At 39.8% G+C, this 18,248-nt stretch overlaps 1 protein-coding gene across 2 annotated transcripts in view; it reads right to left on the reverse strand.

The window, feature by feature from the left end:
• Positions 1-437: 437 nt before the first annotated feature.
• The window catches only part of LOC140198941 (uncharacterized), a 64,915-nt gene continuing 47,104 nt past the window's right edge, over positions 438-18,248 (reverse strand). For both annotated transcript variants that reach the window (XM_072260234.1, XM_072260241.1), the window contains exons 4-9: positions 16,215-16,300; positions 9,848-9,931; positions 8,042-8,188; positions 6,750-6,878; positions 1,716-1,838; positions 438-573 (exon numbers count right to left, since the gene is read on the reverse strand). In XM_072260234.1, the coding sequence (XP_072116335.1) occupies positions 559-573; positions 1,716-1,838; positions 6,750-6,878; positions 8,042-8,188; positions 9,848-9,931; positions 16,215-16,300 (584 nt within the window). In that variant the 3' untranslated portion in view covers positions 438-558. The remainder of the gene's footprint in view (positions 574-1,715; positions 1,839-6,749; positions 6,879-8,041; positions 8,189-9,847; positions 9,932-16,214; positions 16,301-18,248) is intronic.

An 18,248-nucleotide genomic window follows, 5' to 3' on the forward strand; every position in this document is an offset into this window, starting at 1 on the left:
TACAAGCTGGCCGAAGTTCCACAAGAAAATGATTCCATAAAAAGGCAAAGAGATAATGATCAAATGATGGATTTTAATTGGGTGTTTTAAAGGATAAAATAGGCCAAGATGCCGCAAATTTTCTTGTTGCTCTTCTACAACTATTGGGGAAGATTTATAGTTACCTGAGAATGCAAATGATTTAATATCTTAACCTAAAGATAGTGCTTCTGGCAGTCCAATACCCCTTCAGTATGTCAGTCCAGACCAAAGGTTCCCAACTCGGGGTCCACGGACCCCTCAGTTAATGGTGAGTGTCCATGACATAAAAAAAGTTGGGAACCTTTGCTCTACAATGTGTGTACATGTTTCTGGTGAGCTTTCAGCCCATGAAAAACTCTTCTCCATCCCAGTGATTACTTAAAGAAACACTTAAAGAATCTCTTGGCTTGGTTTCCATAGATTGAGTTTATTAGCAGTATTACAGATGCAAACTTGAATGATTTACAATTTGGTTATACTTTATAATGTTGATAATATCCAGCGAATATATATAGAAATAGATCTCCATTTTGCAGTTTACATTGTTAATTCCTAGAAGAGAAAGAAAACAGAATAATTAAACATAATCACTCAGCAGATTGTCGCATCCATATGACTCCAAAGAGTTGGTTCCAACTTGCTCAACAGGTAAAATGAATAAGCAGGGAACCCACTCATTGATGAACATTTTAGTAGTGATATCTGGAGCTTCCCATATTCATTTTAAAGCTGCCTTCCTGAGCAGCTATCAAATAAGAGAACCAGGTTTAATGTTGACCAGAGGAAGAAAGCCCAGCAGAGAATATATCTAGAGGGAATTGGAAGCTAAAGGTGTGTGTTGCTGCTTATTCTTTCCTTTGACTCATCAGCAAGTAGAGAGACCCTTCTTGTCAGCTCACTTCCTCAACCGCAACCACTGCCACCCAGCATCCCTCCACCACTTCTCCTGACACCTGACCCCATCTAATCCGTTCATGCATAGCTGCTGAAATTTCCACACTGGCTCTAGATATGTAACCATTCTAAACTAGGGATGTCAGGAATTAGTCAGCACCATGCCAGTAAGGTCTAGCCTGAGTCCACCATTCCTGCCAATGGATAAGATCTCCCTTGGGTTCCTGTTTATTACCCACGCACTGGGGAAAGATATTTCCAATAGTGGGCAATGGCAGCAGGGCTGTTTTTTATTGTCAATTCATGGGAAAAACTGAGTATTTAACTAAAGCTAGAGAGAGCTTAAATAGCAGACCACATATTGTTTGACTAGAGTCAAGGAATCCAGGATGTATCAGATTCCAGTTCCTAGCTGCAGAGGTTGATTAATGAATCTGCTGAACTTCCAAAAACAACTTATTTGTTTAAAGTGACAGTTTTTGTTACTTGTTGCTGCAGCAGTCACAATGTTTAATTTAGATTTCAATCACATGTGGCAAATTTATTTCTCTTTCAGACAATGGAATGGACAGCCACAGGCTTTTCTCACTCAAGGCTCTTCCAACCTGCAGGGATGGGAGATTCGCCTGATTGGGTAGGGGCAAACTCAACGTTAGGTCCAGTGGGAATAGTCAGAAAGAGTGTCTGAACCCACTTAAAGCAAGCCACCTTTTTCAAAGGAAGTAAGAAGATAGTTTAAAAGAAAAGAGTAAATACAAAGACAGCTATAAAACAAAACTAGAAGTTCCAGGGTATCTCACCATTATAGCGTTAACAATATCATTCTTGTTGTGCCTGAGAGCTCGTACAGCTTTGCCTCTTGAGACATTTGCCTGGGCCATTACCAGCTCTATGTCTCTCGCTTCCAGTCCCGTTTCATCCAGCTGAAGTGTAAGCACATGGCAAAGATTATAATGGTCCAATCAGAAAATGTTCAAGTCTGGGCAATATATATAAAAAAGACTTAATCATCATCATGTTGCTGTTAATTTGATGTAACTACATCAAATTGGTTACAATAGTAGCCATGCTCCCAATGCACCTCACTTGTGAAGCAGTCATTAAGTAAAAGAAAGATGTCTCTTTCGAACAATGATTAGGAGGAATTTCTTAAACCAGAGGGTGGCAAATCTGTGGAATTCATTGCTTCATATGACTGTAGAGGCCCAGTCGCTGGGTATATTTAAAGCAGAGGTTGATAGGGTCTTGATTAGTCTGGGCATCAAAAGTAAGTGAAGAAGACAGGAGAATGGGATTGAGAGGGAAATAAATCAGCCATGATCAAATGGTGGAGCAGATTCAATAGCCTAATTTTGCTGCTACATTTTACAGCTTTATTACGGTCAACCCTCTTCATTCTTGGGTCCTCCCCAACAAGGATTACTGCCAGTCTGGAATAAGCACCTTTTGGTATTTCCCAATGACCCTGGGGTTCACTTTGTTCGTTGTGGAGCATAGGAAACCATGTCATCCAAACTGAGAATTGTTTCCCCTCTTACCTTCATCTGAGGGAATCCAAACCAGCAAAATATGCCACGGCAATGAATTCAAGTCCTTTGAGAACTGTATACAAATGGAATGTCAGCTGCAGTCTTTATCTTTTAAATCTTATCTGACAGCATGACATGTTATAGTACAGGCGACCAGGGTTCAATTCCCACCGCTGTTGGTAAGGAGTTTCTACGTTCGCCCCGTGACCACGTGGATTTCCTCCAGGTGCGCCAGTTTCCTCCCATAGCCTAAAGACGTACAAGTTGGTAGGTTGATTGGTCATTGTAAATTGTCCCGTGATAGGCTAGGATTAAATCAGGGGACTGCTGGGCAGTGTGACTCAAAGGGTCAATAGGGCCTATTCAATGTTGTATCTCAATAAATAAATAAAGATATGTGGCTATCTTTGATGCTCTAAAAAGGTGAGGTGAAACCTTCAAGCCTAAATAATATTAAATTAAGAGTTTCCTGGGTTCTATAACTCAGATGGACATGTGACACACAGAGGGGAGATCATGGAGGACTCATTCACTGAGTCAGCGTGGGTAGAACTCAAAAATAGGAAGGTGATAGAATTGTACTACAGGCCCCCACAACAGCCACCGGGACAATGATGAACAGGTATGTAGGCAGATTAAGGAAAAGTGTTAATACAATAGGGTTGTTGTAATGGAGGACTTCAACTTCCCTCATTTCAACTGGGTCCCTCATAGGGCAAGCAGTTTAAAAGGGGCAAAATTTGTTAGGTGCATCCAGGATGGTATCTTAAATCAATAAGTAGATAGTCCAACAAGAACGGTGGCTGTACTGGACCCGGTGTTGGGTAATGAGCCTAGCCAGGTGACCGACCTGTCAGTGTGTGAATAGTTAGGGAATAGTAATCATAATTCCTTAAGTTTTAAGACAGCTATAGATAAAGATAAATATGGACTTTGCAGTAGAGCATTAATTTGGAGCAGGGTGAATTAAGAAAACGTTAGGCAGGAACTAGGGAGAGCTGATTGGGAACGTTTATTTTTAGGTAGTCCATATCTGACATCTGGAGGGTATTTAAAGACAAAATGCACAGAAGAGAGGTCGGGTATATTCCAGTAGAAGGAAAGATAATGATGGCAAGACAAGAGGACCTTGGATGTTGACAGAGGTGATAAATTAAGTCAAGAAGAAAAAAGAAAATTAAGTAAAAGTAAGAAGCTAGAATCAAACAGAACCCTTGAGGATTATAACAAAGGCAGAAAAGAACTCAAAAAGGGAATTAGGAAAGCCAGGGTGGGTCATGAGAAGTCCTTGGCAAGTAGGATCAAAGAGAATCCCAAAGCAATCTGTACATACATCAAGAGCAAGATGATAACCAGGGAGAAGGTAGGACCTCTCAAGGATAAAAGGGAGAAAATTGGCTTAGATGTGGAGGATATGGGTGAGGTCCTTAATGAGTACTTAACATCAGTATTTAGCAAGGAGAAGGACATGGACAATAGGGAGATCAGTGCTGATCACATTGCTATGCTAGGGTATTTTGAGGTAAAGAAGAAGGTAGTGTTGGGACTCTTAAAAAGGATTAAGGAGCATAAACATCTCCCCCCCCCCCCCACCCAGGGCCTGATGGGATATACCCCAGGTTATTGACAAAGTAAGAGAAGGGATTGCGGGAGCCTTAACTGATATTATCTTGTCCACAGGCAAGGTCCTGGAAGAATGGCGAGAAGCTAATGTTGTTCCATTATTCAAGAAGGATCATCCTGGAAACTATAGACCAGTGAGTTTTTTGTCAGTTGTAGGGAAGACACTGGAGAGAATTATTAGGGATAAGATTTACAAGTATTTTGAAAACCATGGCCTAATTAGGGAGAACCAGCAGGGTTTTGTGCAGGAAAAGACTGTCTTACTAATTTGATAGAGTTTTTTTGATGAGATGACGAGGGTGATTGATGAAGGTAGGAGTTGCGGATGTTGTCTACATGGATTTTAGTAAAGCATTTGACAAGGTCTCTCATGGGAGGCTCATCCAGAAGATTGAGATACATGGGATCCATGATGAATTGGCAATTTAGATTCAGAACTGACTTGTCCATAAAAGACAGAGGGTAGTAGTCAAAGGGACTTATTCTAGCTGGGGGTCTGTGATTAGTGGCATTCCGTAGAGATCTGTACAGGGACCACTGCTCTTTGTGATATATATTAATTACCTGGTCAAACATTTATATCAGTGGGTTAGTAAATTTGCAGATGATACAAAGATTGGTGATGTTGTAGATAGCATAGAAGAATGACAAAGAATGCAGCAGGATATAGATCAGTTGCATATTTAGCCGGAGAAATGGCTGATAGAGTTTAACACGGCCAAATGTGAAGAAACAGTACACTGTAAAGAGAAGGAGCCCTAACAGTTCTGATAAACAAAAGCATCTTGGGGTCCAAGTTTATAGTTCCCTGAAAGTGGCTACAGAGGTTGATTGGGTGGTTAAGAAGGCATATAGTATGTTTGCCCTTACTAGTAGAGGAATCGAGTTCGAAAGTTATGTTGCAGTTTTATAAAACTCTAGTTAGGCCACATTTGGAGTATTGTATACAGTTCCGTCACCCTTTTATAGGAAGGATGTCGAGGCTTTGGAGAGGGTGCAGAAGAGGTTTACCAGGATTTTGCCTGGATGAGAAGGCACGTGAAACTAAGGTTGCTTTCTCTGGAATGGCAGAGGGAAGATCTGATAGAGGTTTATAAGATTATGAAAGGCATAGTTAGAGTAGACAGACAATATCTTTACCCCAGGGTTGAAAAATATCTAATACAAGACGGCATGCATTTAAAGGTGAGGGGGCAATTTCAAAGGAGATATGAGGGGTAAGGTTTTTATTTCTTTTTTTAAACACACTGCGAGTTGTGGGTGCCTGGAATGCACTGCCTGGAGTAGTGCTAGAGGCAGATACTTTAGAATCTTTTAATGAGATGTTTAGATAGACACATGAATGTGAGGAATATGGAAGGATATTGTGTAGGCAAAAAAAAAGGCTTGTTTAGTTAACTGTTTGATTACTAATTTAATTGGTTCAACATAACATTGCTCCTGTGCTGTACTGTTCTATGATCTATGTTCTAGCTGTCACAGACAGATAAGAATTTATAGGACAGAAAAGGCTGCAGAACCAAGTCATTTATTTTCAATCTCCTAACACCCCTGTGAACTCTATCATCCTCTTCATTTATCTAACTCAAAACAGAAAATACTGGAGACACTCAGCAAGTAAGGTGGTTTGACATTTCTTGGAACAGAAACAAAATTAACATTTCAAGTTGAAGACCCTTCATCAGAATGTTAACCTGAAACTTTAACTCTGTTTTCTTTCTAGATGCGTCACTTGACCTGCTGAGAACTTTCAGCATTTCCATTTTCATTTCAGAATTCCAGCCTCCGCCTTTTCTTAAATTTTCCATTGTTTGACTGCCTTGAGTCTATTTGTTCGCCTTATGTTGATGTCTTTATCTAGTTAATTAATTTTGCAGTCAGATTTGACAGGGTATTAATCATCCCCACCCTGAGTCCTTTCTTCTTACTCCTAATTTCCTCAGTTTTAATGAGTCCGTTAAGATTTAACTGCCTTTCGTAGTCAGCACATTAGAAATGATCAAAGGATAATTATGGAAACCATTTGGTTTCAAAAACTCATTTTAGAATCGCATTTTATATCAGGTCTTTAGTTAAGAATATCAAAGTACAAAGATTCAATTGTGACTGTGGGGTAATAACAGGAACAATAACAGAAAATGCTGGATGTACTCAGCAGGTCAGGCAGCATCCGTGGAGATAGAATCAACACCAAACTGAACTCCTTTCATCAGGAAGAGGAAAGTACATCACCTTGAAACATCAACTCCGTTTCTGTTTCTAAAGATGTTACCTGGCCTTCTGATTATTTCCAGCATTGTATACTTTGACTTCCAACAACTGCAGTATTTTGATGTTAGGTAATATCTGTAGAAGCTCAAAGAGGCTGTCATGTCACAGATACTATTCATATGACTACATCTCGATGTTCATTCCTTCTCATGAGGTACTAAGTTAATTTATGTCATTGCTTGCAATCATTCTACAAAGAACTTACTCCTTAGTATGCTAAGGTAATAATAATATTGGTAAAAGCTACAATAAAGGTCAGGAGCAAGTTTCATAATGGTATTTCCCCGAGACTGTTGTGACGTGAGATTACTGTACATTACAAAAGTGGGGAAGGAAAGGGTGATACTGGTTTGTGCCCTAATGACTGTAATGGTCAACGTTTGAACACAAAATGATGCAGAAGCATTTTACCTCCTCTTCCTCACTCTCCTCCTTAATGCTATGGGTTGGAGTTGTTTCAGGGATCAAAGTTGCATGTTCAATAGGAACTTTGAACTTTTCAGCAGCTGCTTTATGAGCCTGTTGGGACAGATCTTCAATCTGGAAAAAGAGAAAGCAGGAGAAAGACTTATGTTTACAAAGCACCTATTAAGAACCCAAGATTTCTTGAAGTACTTCTGTAGTTTTGTCAGTATAAACAAAACATCAACTTACGCACAACATGGCGATAAAATAAATCAGTCAAAAATCTGATTTTGAAGACACAGGTTGTAATAATAAAGTTATTGGAGAGGGCACAAACAAACTCTCCATTTTTTTATTAGCACCTTGGGATCTTTAATGGCCACTTTGGAGTTCCAATTAATGATTGTAATGAAAATTATTTCTCTGAAGTTCAGCCAGTTCACAGAAGCAGTTCTGAAGACTGAGGTTGTAACTCTAACTCAGTGATGAGACCACTTCCAACCAATACATCTCTGTCTTCTGCAAAGGCAGACACTGATCCACTTTCTTAGCTTAGTTATTTCTCTACATCCCATTTCAATACAACATAAAACAGTTTTACAGGGTTTAATTGTAAAGATACTGGGATGACACTGGGTAGCGGCATCAAAATAAGGGGTTGGCTATTCAGGGCAGATGAGAAGTAGTTTCTGTCATCCAGTGGGTTGAGGATCATTGGAATTCACTGACTAGCAGGCCTGTAGAGCTCAGTCACTAAAAGGGTTTTGGATACTGAGAGTATCAAGGGATATAGAATTAATAAAAGGAAAACAGTGCAGAACTGAAAGATTAACCTTGCTCTTATTGAATGGCAAATCAGTTATAGGAGGCTACCGACCTAATCTGTTCACTTTTTCTTACTAGATATATGGGCGTTCCCACTCTCAGCACCTCAACCAAACAACCAGAATAAAACAGTCAAGACTGAGGCTGGTGTTCTTTTAATGGATGAAGTTCTTTAGGGATACGGAACAAAGACTCAGAGAAGTTGACAATTTGGCCACAGTTTACTCCAGTGACAGCACAATCTCCAATTAGTGGAAAATGCAGCTGTATACCCATGTTCTCCCCATCTCACTGAAGTCCCCAGGACAGTTACAAAACAGAGCTCATACATAGTAAGGTTTTCTGTCATAATTTGACAAGTCCAAATACAGAGCAGAGCCTCCCGTATATCTAATCCCCATGTTTTAATTAAACAGTTGGCAGTCAATGATACTAAAGGACCCAATTATCGACAGTTACTAATGGATCCTTACCTTTGCTTCCCCAAAGACTATGTAGATATCAGACACCGGACTCTTGAAAACATCTGGTTTCGTTATAACAAACAAGATGTTTTTAGACTTTCTGATTGTGATCCTTGTTACACCATGTACCTGTCGCAGACCGAGCTTGGACATAGCCTGGGAGAGAATTTGTGGGGTGGGATGGGGTAGACGAGTAAAAGAGAGGAAGTGAGAGTCAGAAACAGAGACAAAGAATAAGAGAAAGAAGGAATGAATAATGGAGTGAAAGAGAAATGCAGGTGACACATGGGTAGATCGTACATGATCATAGGAGAATATAAAAGGGCAAAAAAGAGAAACAAGAAGCAACAGTGAAGGGAAGTAAGGGGAAGGATTAGATGGAGAGAGCGAGATGGGGCCATTGTAGAGGGAGGCAGAAAAGATGAGGGAGCAGTGAGACAATAGGGGTATCAAAATGGAAAGCAACATATCACAGATGGGTGAAAAAAGTGCATAAAACAGTGAGAGAAATATAGAGAGACAGAGAAGGGGGAGAGAAAGGAAGAAGTGAAAGATAAGAGGGAAATGATTAATTACAGGTCAAAAAAAGAGCAGAGAAAGTCAGAGTGAGAGGTAATATTTATTATAAAACATTTTTAAAATCCATATGCAAATTGTTATTTGTTCAATAACTTTCCTCTTGGCATTTGATATGAAGTATTGATTAGTGGATTCAAAAGTTACTAAGTTCTGAGACCAACATGCAGCTCAACTCTTGCATTGATCCATGTATTGTGGGTTACTTATTTAGAGTGAATTCCTGGCAGAAAACCTCTAGTCTAGACCATTTCCCAAAACATTGTATTTTATTGGTAACTATGAAATTCAAAGAATCTCCCTTGTTACTCTTGGTGCTTCTTCCAAAACTATGTTTAGTGTGGAGAAGTAATCACTCAGGAGCTGACGACAAGTAAAAGAATAACTCATACCCAAGGAGCTGATGGAGGTACCTGTGCCATTAGTGGACAGTATAATTCTGTGAGTAAGCCTATCTAACCATATGAAGGTGTATCTCATTTCATGTGACTACACTTCCATATCTAGGTTCATGCCAGATAGCTCTCGCCAAACAAACCCATGGAAATTCTTGAAAAATGTAAATATTCTCCTAAGTCTTCCAATATTAATGACAGGGTATTTGTAGGTTAGGCTAGGATGCTTTGTCATTTTAAAATTTGTTTCCTGAGTGATTGTCAAATTACAGTCATAGAACTGCTATACTATCTTATTCCTATTGCATAACTAAATATTAGTATTCATGCTTATTAATGTACAAGATCTTTGTAGATAAATGCATCTATGTTTTACAAATGTCCAGGTGCCTGTTGGTTCATATATCTACCTTCATGTCCACCTTTGTGCCTGCTCATGTACATATGCCCACACATACACATGCTGCATACTCGTTCCTGTGTCTCCACAAACATAGATGATTCACTTTGCTCATGTCCATACTTGTACAACTAGGTACTTACATGCCTGTTGATATCTTTACATGCAAGTCTAGGTTCACAAGCCTATATGCATATCTGTGCATGTCCATACAGGCAATTTTCAAAGCATATTTGTGTCTGCAGATCTGTGTCTTGGCACATGGCTTTTCACCGCACGTACTGATAGCTGCATGTTGACAGCAAATCTGAACACTTCCGTCTAGCTGCATGCCTATCTGCACAGCTATACAACATTGTCTGTGCCACGGACCACTAGCATTCAGCGAGGGGTCGGTGCGCCCCAGGATGGGAACCCCTGGTCTAAGGGCACATTTTGACTCACCTTTCGTGCTTTCTTTTCACTGCGGCTCTGTTTAGCTTTACTCACAGGCTCATCACCGATCCCCACCGCTTGCGCCAACTGTGACTACAAGTAATATTTTTCCAAAAAAACAAAAAGAATGAATTGTACTTAATTTTCAGAGACATTGATTATCATCCCATTGATGTAGACAAAGTAGCCTTGCTGTACCAACATCAACCATTCCTATTCAGATATAACAGGAATGGGGGTTAATTATAGCAAAACGTATTATCCTCCACTGCGGCCATAGTCACTCTCAGGGCAGCTACAGCACAGATGTGTCAATCCTGAACCCCGCTGTTCCCTCGTTTCCCGCAGTGATATGGACTGCCATATATTATCACCAATGTGCACTGCATGAGGAAGAACAGACACACACATAGTCACATGTTTAACTTGCCTATTTACAGAGGAAGATCAGAGTGAGTTGGGAATCCCTGAACACACCAAGAGAAAACAACAAGACTACTAAACACACATGCAAGATCTTTGGTTTTATTAACGCAAGGACAGAACAAATAAATCATGATAAACTCTTAGAAATCACCAGTTAAGGCACAGTTGGAATTTTGTAGACAATAGTCAGCAACACACTCAAGTCATTAAAGATTTGGAACAGAAGTGCAAAGGAAATATATTAAAATGGAATGGTGGATCAATGGTTGTGAATAAGTATGCACAGATACCCTTTAGAAAAGTTCAAATATTCAAATAAATCCAATTGCTGCTCATATAAATAGCGGCTGTGTGTCATACTTGGCTTCTGATGTTCAGTTCCATTGATTTTTATCAGGTTTCACAAGGACAAATTTCTATCCCAAATCTGATTCATTTACAAACTCTGCCCCTGTATCTGCTTTATTTCCTGCCAGCTTTTTAAAAGATTAATTCATCTTCGGCGTCTTGGAGGAATGCTTACCTCAGTTCAGCAAGGGCAGTTTGGCAGTAATTCCTCCAAGATTTTATCCAATTTCTTTCTGAAAGTTGTATTGAATCTACTTGCAGCAGCGATTTAGGCAGTGCAGGCTCGATCATAAGAGCATTTTATGCAAAATGAAAAATTCTTTTCATTGATTTTCAGTCACCTTGTATCTGCATCTTACTATTATTGACACTTCTTGATCTTGGGAGTAGTTTCCTCCTGAGTTAATATTGCAGCCTTCTGAAAGTCTAACAGATCTATATCTTTGTATCTTCTTTAGACACAGGCGAGGTGCCAGAGGGCTGATAGGTAGCCAGTGTTGTTCCTCTATATGAGAAGGGCAACTGGGACAAATCAGCAAAGTACAGTATAGGCTGATAAGCTTTACATCAGTGGTGGAGAAATTACTGTAGAAGATCTTCAAGGATAGAATTTATTTGTATTTGGCAAAGCATGGACATATAGAGAATAGTCAGCTGGGGTGACCCTGCCTCACAAATTTGACAGAGTTTTTAGAATAGGTGATGAAAATAATTGATGAAATTATGGCAGTGGAAGTTATCCACATGAAATTTCGTAAATCATTTGACAAGATTCCTCATGCTAGGCTGGTCCAGAAGATTAAAGCACACGGAGACTTGATAAATTGGATTCAAAATTGCTTTGGTCATGGGAGACAGAGTACTGGGCAAAGGGGTGTTTCTCTGGCTTGAGGTCAGTGACTAGTGGTGGTCCCTCCAGGATCAGTGCTGAGTCCTCCGTAGGAACATATATCATAAAGTATAAATAAATGTGTGGACTGTCAGATTGGCAAGTTAGACAGTGATTAGAAAACTTTTGGCATTGTGAGTAGCAAGAAAAGTTATAAAAGGGTATACTGTAGCAAGCTATACAGTGGTTCAGTGGAAATTTGTGCAGAGAAATAGCAGACGGAACTTAATAAGTGGAAAGTGATGCACTTTTGGAGATCAAATACAAAACGAAAATATGCAGTAAATAGCAAAATTCTTTGGAGAAATAAGACGCAGAGGGATATTGGGGTTCAAGTGAATAGCTCCCTGAGTGTGACAACACAAATAGAGACACAAGGTGTTAAAGAGTATGTTTTGCTTGCTTACCTTCATTGATCAGGGCATTGAGTATAAAGGTTGGGAAGTCATATTGTAGCTGTGGAAGACTTTGGTTAGACCAAATTTAAGACTATTTTATGCAATTATAGTATTTTCTCACACTATAGGTAAGATATAGAGGGTTTGGGGATGGTGCAAAAGCAGTTCGCAGGCTGGTACCAGGACTGGATTGTATTAGCGACAAGGAGAGGGAAGACAAACTTGGCTTGTTTTCTTTGGAGCATCAGGGGCTGAGGGAACACCTAATAGAACTTCATAAAGTTATGAGAGGCTTTGAAAAGGTGGATAGTCCACATCTTTCTCCCTAGCGTGAACAAATCAAATACCAGAGTGCACAGATATATGGTGAGAGGAAAAGTTTAAAAAAGGACTTGCAAAGCATGTTTTCCCACCTGCCCCCCCCCACTCACCCCACCACCCTCCGGAAGGTGCCTGGGAGCTGGTAAAAACAGATACAAGAGCAATGTTTAGGAAGCACTTAAACAGACACATGAACAGACAGAAAACGAGGGATATGGACCATGTGCAGGCAGATGGGTGGAGTTTAATTTGGCATCATGTTCTGTCAGACAAAATGGGCCGAAGGGCCTGTTTGCTGTGCATTTCTATAGTCACACAAATCTCACCTTGATTTTCTCTGTTCTTTAAAAATAAGCTTTTGTTTTCTCACATTTCTTCCTGTAATAAGAAATTTTAACCACCCTGTATGATTAGACCATAAAACCACAAAACATAAGAGCAGAATTAGGCCTTTCAGCCCATTGAGTCTGCTCCACTATTCCACCATGGCTGATTTATTTTCCCTCTCAACCCTAGTGTCCTGCCTTCTCCACGTAACCTTTGATGCCCTGGTTAATCAAGAATCCATCAACCTCTGCCTTAAATATACTCAACAACTAGGCCTGCACGCCATAGTGACAATTACTTCCACAGAATCACCACCACAAGCTAAAGAAATTCCCTCTCATCTCTGTTTTAAAGGGGCATCCCTCTATCCTGAGGCTGTGCCTCTGGACCTAGACTCCCCCACCATGGGAAACCTCCTCTATCTAGGCCTTTCAATATTTTAATACATTTCAATGAGCTCCTTCCTCATTCTTCTAAACTCCAGCAGGTACAGGCCCAGAGCCATCAAACGCTCCCCACATGTTAACTCTTTCATTCCCCGTATCATTCTCATAAACATGAACCTCCTCTGGACCGTCTCCAATGCTAGCACATCTTTTCTTAGATAAGGGATCGAAAATTGCTCACAATACTCCAATTGCAGTCTGACCAATGCCTTATAAAGCCTCAGCATTACATCCTTGCTTTTACATTCATTTTTGTGATGACTAGAATGCCAACATTGCATTTGTCTTCCTTCCGCTGACTCAACCTGTAAATTAAACTTTAGGGAACCTTGCGCAAGAATATCCAATCCCTTTGCACCTCTGATTTTTGAGATTTCTCCTCATTTAGAAAATAGTCAACTCCTTTATTCCTTGTACTAAAGTGTAAGGCCGTGCACTGTATTCCATCTGCCACTTCTTTACCAATTCTCCTAATCTGTCCAAGTCCTTCTGCAGACATCCTACCTCCTCAACACTATGTGCCCCTCTACCAATCTTCACATCGTCCACAAACCTGGCCACAAAGCCATCAATTTCATCATCCAAATCATTGACATTAATGTGAAAAGAAGTGGTCCCAATACCAACCCCTGTAGATCACTGCTAGTCACTGGCAACCAATCAGAACAGGCCCCCTTTACTCCCACTGTTTGCCTCCTGTCAATCAGCCAATATTCCATCCATGCTAGCATGCTTCCTGTAATACCGTGTCCCTTATATTGTTAAGCAGCCTCAAGTGTACCATCTTGACAAAAATCCTCTGAAAATCCAAGACTCTCCTTTGTCTATCCTGCCTACTGTTTCCTCAAAGAATTCAAACAGATTTGTTAGGCAAGATTTCCCCTCAGGAAATCATTCTGACTTTCGCCTATTTTGTTATGCATCTCCAAGTACCCTGAAAACTCATCCTTAACAGTAGATTCCAACTTCTTTCCAGCCACTGAAGTCAGGATAACTGGCCTATGATTTTCTTTCCTTTTCCTCCTTCCCTTCTTAAAAAGTGGAGTGACATTTGCGATTTTCCAGTCCTCCAGAACCATTCCAGAATATAATGATTCTTGAAAGATCATTACCTAACATCTCCACAGTCTCTTCAGCCACCTCCTTCAGATCCCGAGGATGTAGGTTCATCTGGTCCAGGTAACTTACCTACTTTCAGACTTTTCAGCTTCCCAAGCACCTTTTCCTGACAAATAGCAACGAGACTCACTTCTGCCCCCTGACATGCTCAAATTTCTAGCATTCTACTAGTGTCTTCCACAGTAAAGACTGATGCAAAATACTTATTAATTTCATCGGCCATTTATTGGTCCCCATTATTACCTTTCTAGCAATATTTTCCAGTAGTCCAATATCCACTCTCATCTCTCTTTTACTCTTTGTATATCTGAAAAAAACTTTTGGTATCCTCTTTTATATTATTGGCTAGCTTACCTTCATATTTCATCTTTTTTCTCTTTATAGTTTTTTAGTTGCCTTTTGTTGCTTTTTAAAAGCTTCCCAATCCTCTACCTTCCCACTATTTTTTGCTATATTATTTGCCTTCTTTTTTTCTTTTGTTACCTTAGAGTTCCTTTTCACCCACAGTTGCCTCACACTCCCTTTAAAATACTTCATTATCTTTGTGATGCCTCTTTCCTGCATCTTCCGAATTGCTCCCAGAAATTTCACCCATTGGCGTCCTGCCATCATCCACGCTAGTGTCGTCTTTCAATCAACTTTGGCCAGCTCTTCTCTTGTGCCTCTGTAATTTTATTCACTCCACTATAATACTGATACATCCATTTTTAGCTTCTCTTTCTCAAACTGCAGGATGAATTCTATCACCATTATGATCACTGCCTCCTAAGGATTCCTTTACCTTAAGCTCTGTAATCAAATCTGGGTCATTACATAACACCCAAACCAGAAATGCCGTTCACCTAGTGGGCTCAACCACAAGCTGCTCTAAAAAGCCAATTTATAGGATCCAGCACTAATCTACCTGCATACTGAAATCCCCCATGATTATTGTATTGCCCTTTTTATATGTCTTTTCTATCTCCCTTTGTAATTTGTAGCCCATATCCTGGCTACTATTTGGAGGCCTGTATGTAACTCCCATCAGGGAGTTTTTACATTGCATTGAACCCTCATCACCAGTTAATCCTAACAAATCTTTGGAACAATTAAGTACAAAGTTAATAAATATGGCTATCCTTTGTTTTTTGATAGAGCATTATTCCAATAATGTGGAAAATAGAGAATTCTGCAAATGATAGAAATTAATTTCTGTTTCCAACCATTTTGATTTCTCTTTTAATGGATGTAGATGTCAAGAGGAATATTAACATTTATGGCCATCCTAATTGTTCCTTGTAAAAGCAATTTTACGCCAGCCACACTGATGGGTTTGAAATCACATTTAGGCTGGGTTGGTTCAGGTAGTTGATTTCCTCCCTGAAGGAGGTTTATAAATCAGGCAGGTTTTCACAGCAATCCAATAGTTTTTTCTTATAGCTAATAAGACCATATTAATTTTCTGTTAAAAACCTAGCATGAAGGTGGTCAGGTAAAAATTGAGAATTAATTGCAAATATAAGGTGAGATATGAGCACCTGGACTTAGAACAAATAGCACATGGAAACAGGCCCCTTGATCCAAATGGCTCAGGCCAATCAAGGTGCTCCACCCAGGCTAGTGCCATTGTCCAACAACTGGCATATAATCTTCTGAACCTTTCTAATCCATGCACATGTCCAAGTGGATTTTAAAAGTTGTTATTGTACCTAGGCCTTGTCAGTCCACTTCCACTAGCACCCAGGACCTGAGGTAGGGGGTTCACCAATGTTGGCCCCCACCCTCCCCAGAGCCAGTGAAATGGAGCAATTATTCCCACTCCGAAGGTCGAACAATGATTATATCAACATTCACAATGTCTCTGCAGTGCATTTCCAAGATGTTGCATAACAGAGACTTGAAGGAGCCATTTTGTGTAAAACTCTTTAAAGGAGATTTCCACAAAAATAGTGGATCCCAGATGCTTCCACCATCCAAGATCTCATGATTGACCTGTAAGACTTCCCTTGAGATGAACCCAGGCCACATATCAAAATTCCCTAAGTTTTGGGCAAGGTCTTCATACAATTAGCAATCAAAGCAATGCAAATTAAAGCATTCACATTAATGTCTATGCCACGCACCTGTTCTTGTCCAGCTAGTGGAACAGAAACTTCTGGCTCTTCAAGCTCAGGGACCGAGTCATCACTGTCTGATTCATTGCAAGACCCTGGTAACACAGAACAGCAGCAGTAGTGAGACTAGGTCATTTAAAAAAAGGTCTTAAGAAAACTAAAGATAATTTTAAATGGTAAATATATCACCGATTTACCCCAGGTAGAGGTAAACCTGAACATTAATTTATGCCTCATTTAATCCATATTGCAGAATTTTGTAACTTTAAACCATTGGGATTGAGGAATACAGGAAGGAGCAGTATCACCATCTGCTTGGAATAGTTAATCGAAATAGCAACATGCTTTATCAAACCAAAACTTTATTTAAATACAAAATACAAGACAGTATTTCTTTGCCATATGCACGCTACTCCAGTGGTCACAGTATTATTCTTCAAATAATGAAAACAAAGCAATAGGTCAAAAAATAAACATTCCAATGAACTTTTCTGTCTCCTTTTCTATGCTTTGGTAAGAGGTCCTCCAGACACTGGTGAGCAAACATTTATCCCCACCCGGTTCTAGTTCTCTCCTAACTATTGCTAAGAGCTGCAGTCTTCTCAATCTGCTTCATGGAACACAAAATGGCACAAAATGTGCCCTTTAGTATCTTCACAATTTCTTCCATAAAGCAAGTCTCCAATAGTCTTCTTGAGCTGAGACCTTTCCCTTTGACATGACAACATGATCCGTATTGATGCCACATCTACTGTTCACCTAACGGGCTTCACCCTCATTTTGCCTCCAACCTTCAATGATGACAAGGTTTTGTCATTTCTGTTGTGATAGTATGCCCATCTTCTTTTTGCCACTTCTGCTTCTAACAGCCTTTCTGTTGTGGGGAATAGAATTTTACTTCATTGCAATAAGACTGGTTGTAATCCATTGTATGAGGGTATTGTAGAAGGCTAGATGGCTCAGAACTTAGCATCTTCCAGTGTTCTTCCAGCCCTTTGAGAGCCTTGTAAAATTGTCACCAGTGAATATCTCCAGAAACTAGACAATCTCTATTCGTAACCCCACCCCTCATTTGGTAGAAGATACAAATGCCTGAAAGAACGTACGACAAGACTCAAGGACAGCTTCTACCCCGCTGATATAAGACTATTAAATGATTCCCGAGTCTAATAAAATGACTCTTGACCTCACAATCTACCTCATTCTGACCTTGTACCTTATTGTTTACTTGCACTGCACTTTCTCTGTAGCTGTTACATTTTATTCCGCATTGCTAGTGTTTTATCTTGTTCTGCGTCAATGCACTGTGTAATGATTTGATCTATTGGACAAAATGCAAGACAAGCTTTTATTGTATCTCAGTACATGAGATAATAATAAATCAATACTAATAACAAATATATTTTCTCCTCTAGGCAAAGCAAATTTGATCTAACCTTGGCCCAGAATCTACCTGAGGCTTTCTGAGAGTCAATATGATTGGTGCCTTGCTCGGCAACTGGAGGGCTTGTCCTCGATCTCGGGCAATAGAAAATTTGTCTCATTCAGCTGCAATGACCATTCACTTTCAGATGTGAAAAGTTAAAAAATCTAAGCTTCAGTCTGGGAAGAATTATCCTTTCACCTCTGAAGATCAGGTCACCTTGAGCATCCATTTCATCTTTCAGGTGGTAATATGACTTGAGAAAAAGTCAACCCATGTTATCTCTTTTCATCCTGTCTGACCTTCTTGACTTCCTGCATTGTTTTCTGAGTGATTAGAAGTTGCTTGTCCCAAATTCAATATAGTTCAAGTAGGTTTTGTCCTTAAAATAAATGTGTTGACTACTTGAATATCTTTGTCTAGATGTATCAAATTTAAAAGTTGTCATATATCCTCATGTATTCTCTGTAACCATATTGGTGCTGTAATGGGGTTTACTCAGGAGTGCTTTATGATACTGATGTGTGTTTTCCTGAAAGTAATCCAGAACAGAGATCACAGCAAGCAGTTCCTACACAATATTTGCACAATCAGCACACCCTTCAAAAGAGCTATGTTGT

This window comes from Mobula birostris, chromosome 1 (assembly GCF_030028105.1).
Source record: "Mobula birostris isolate sMobBir1 chromosome 1, sMobBir1.hap1, whole genome shotgun sequence".
Lineage (NCBI taxonomy): Eukaryota > Metazoa > Chordata > Chondrichthyes > Myliobatiformes > Myliobatidae > Mobula > Mobula birostris.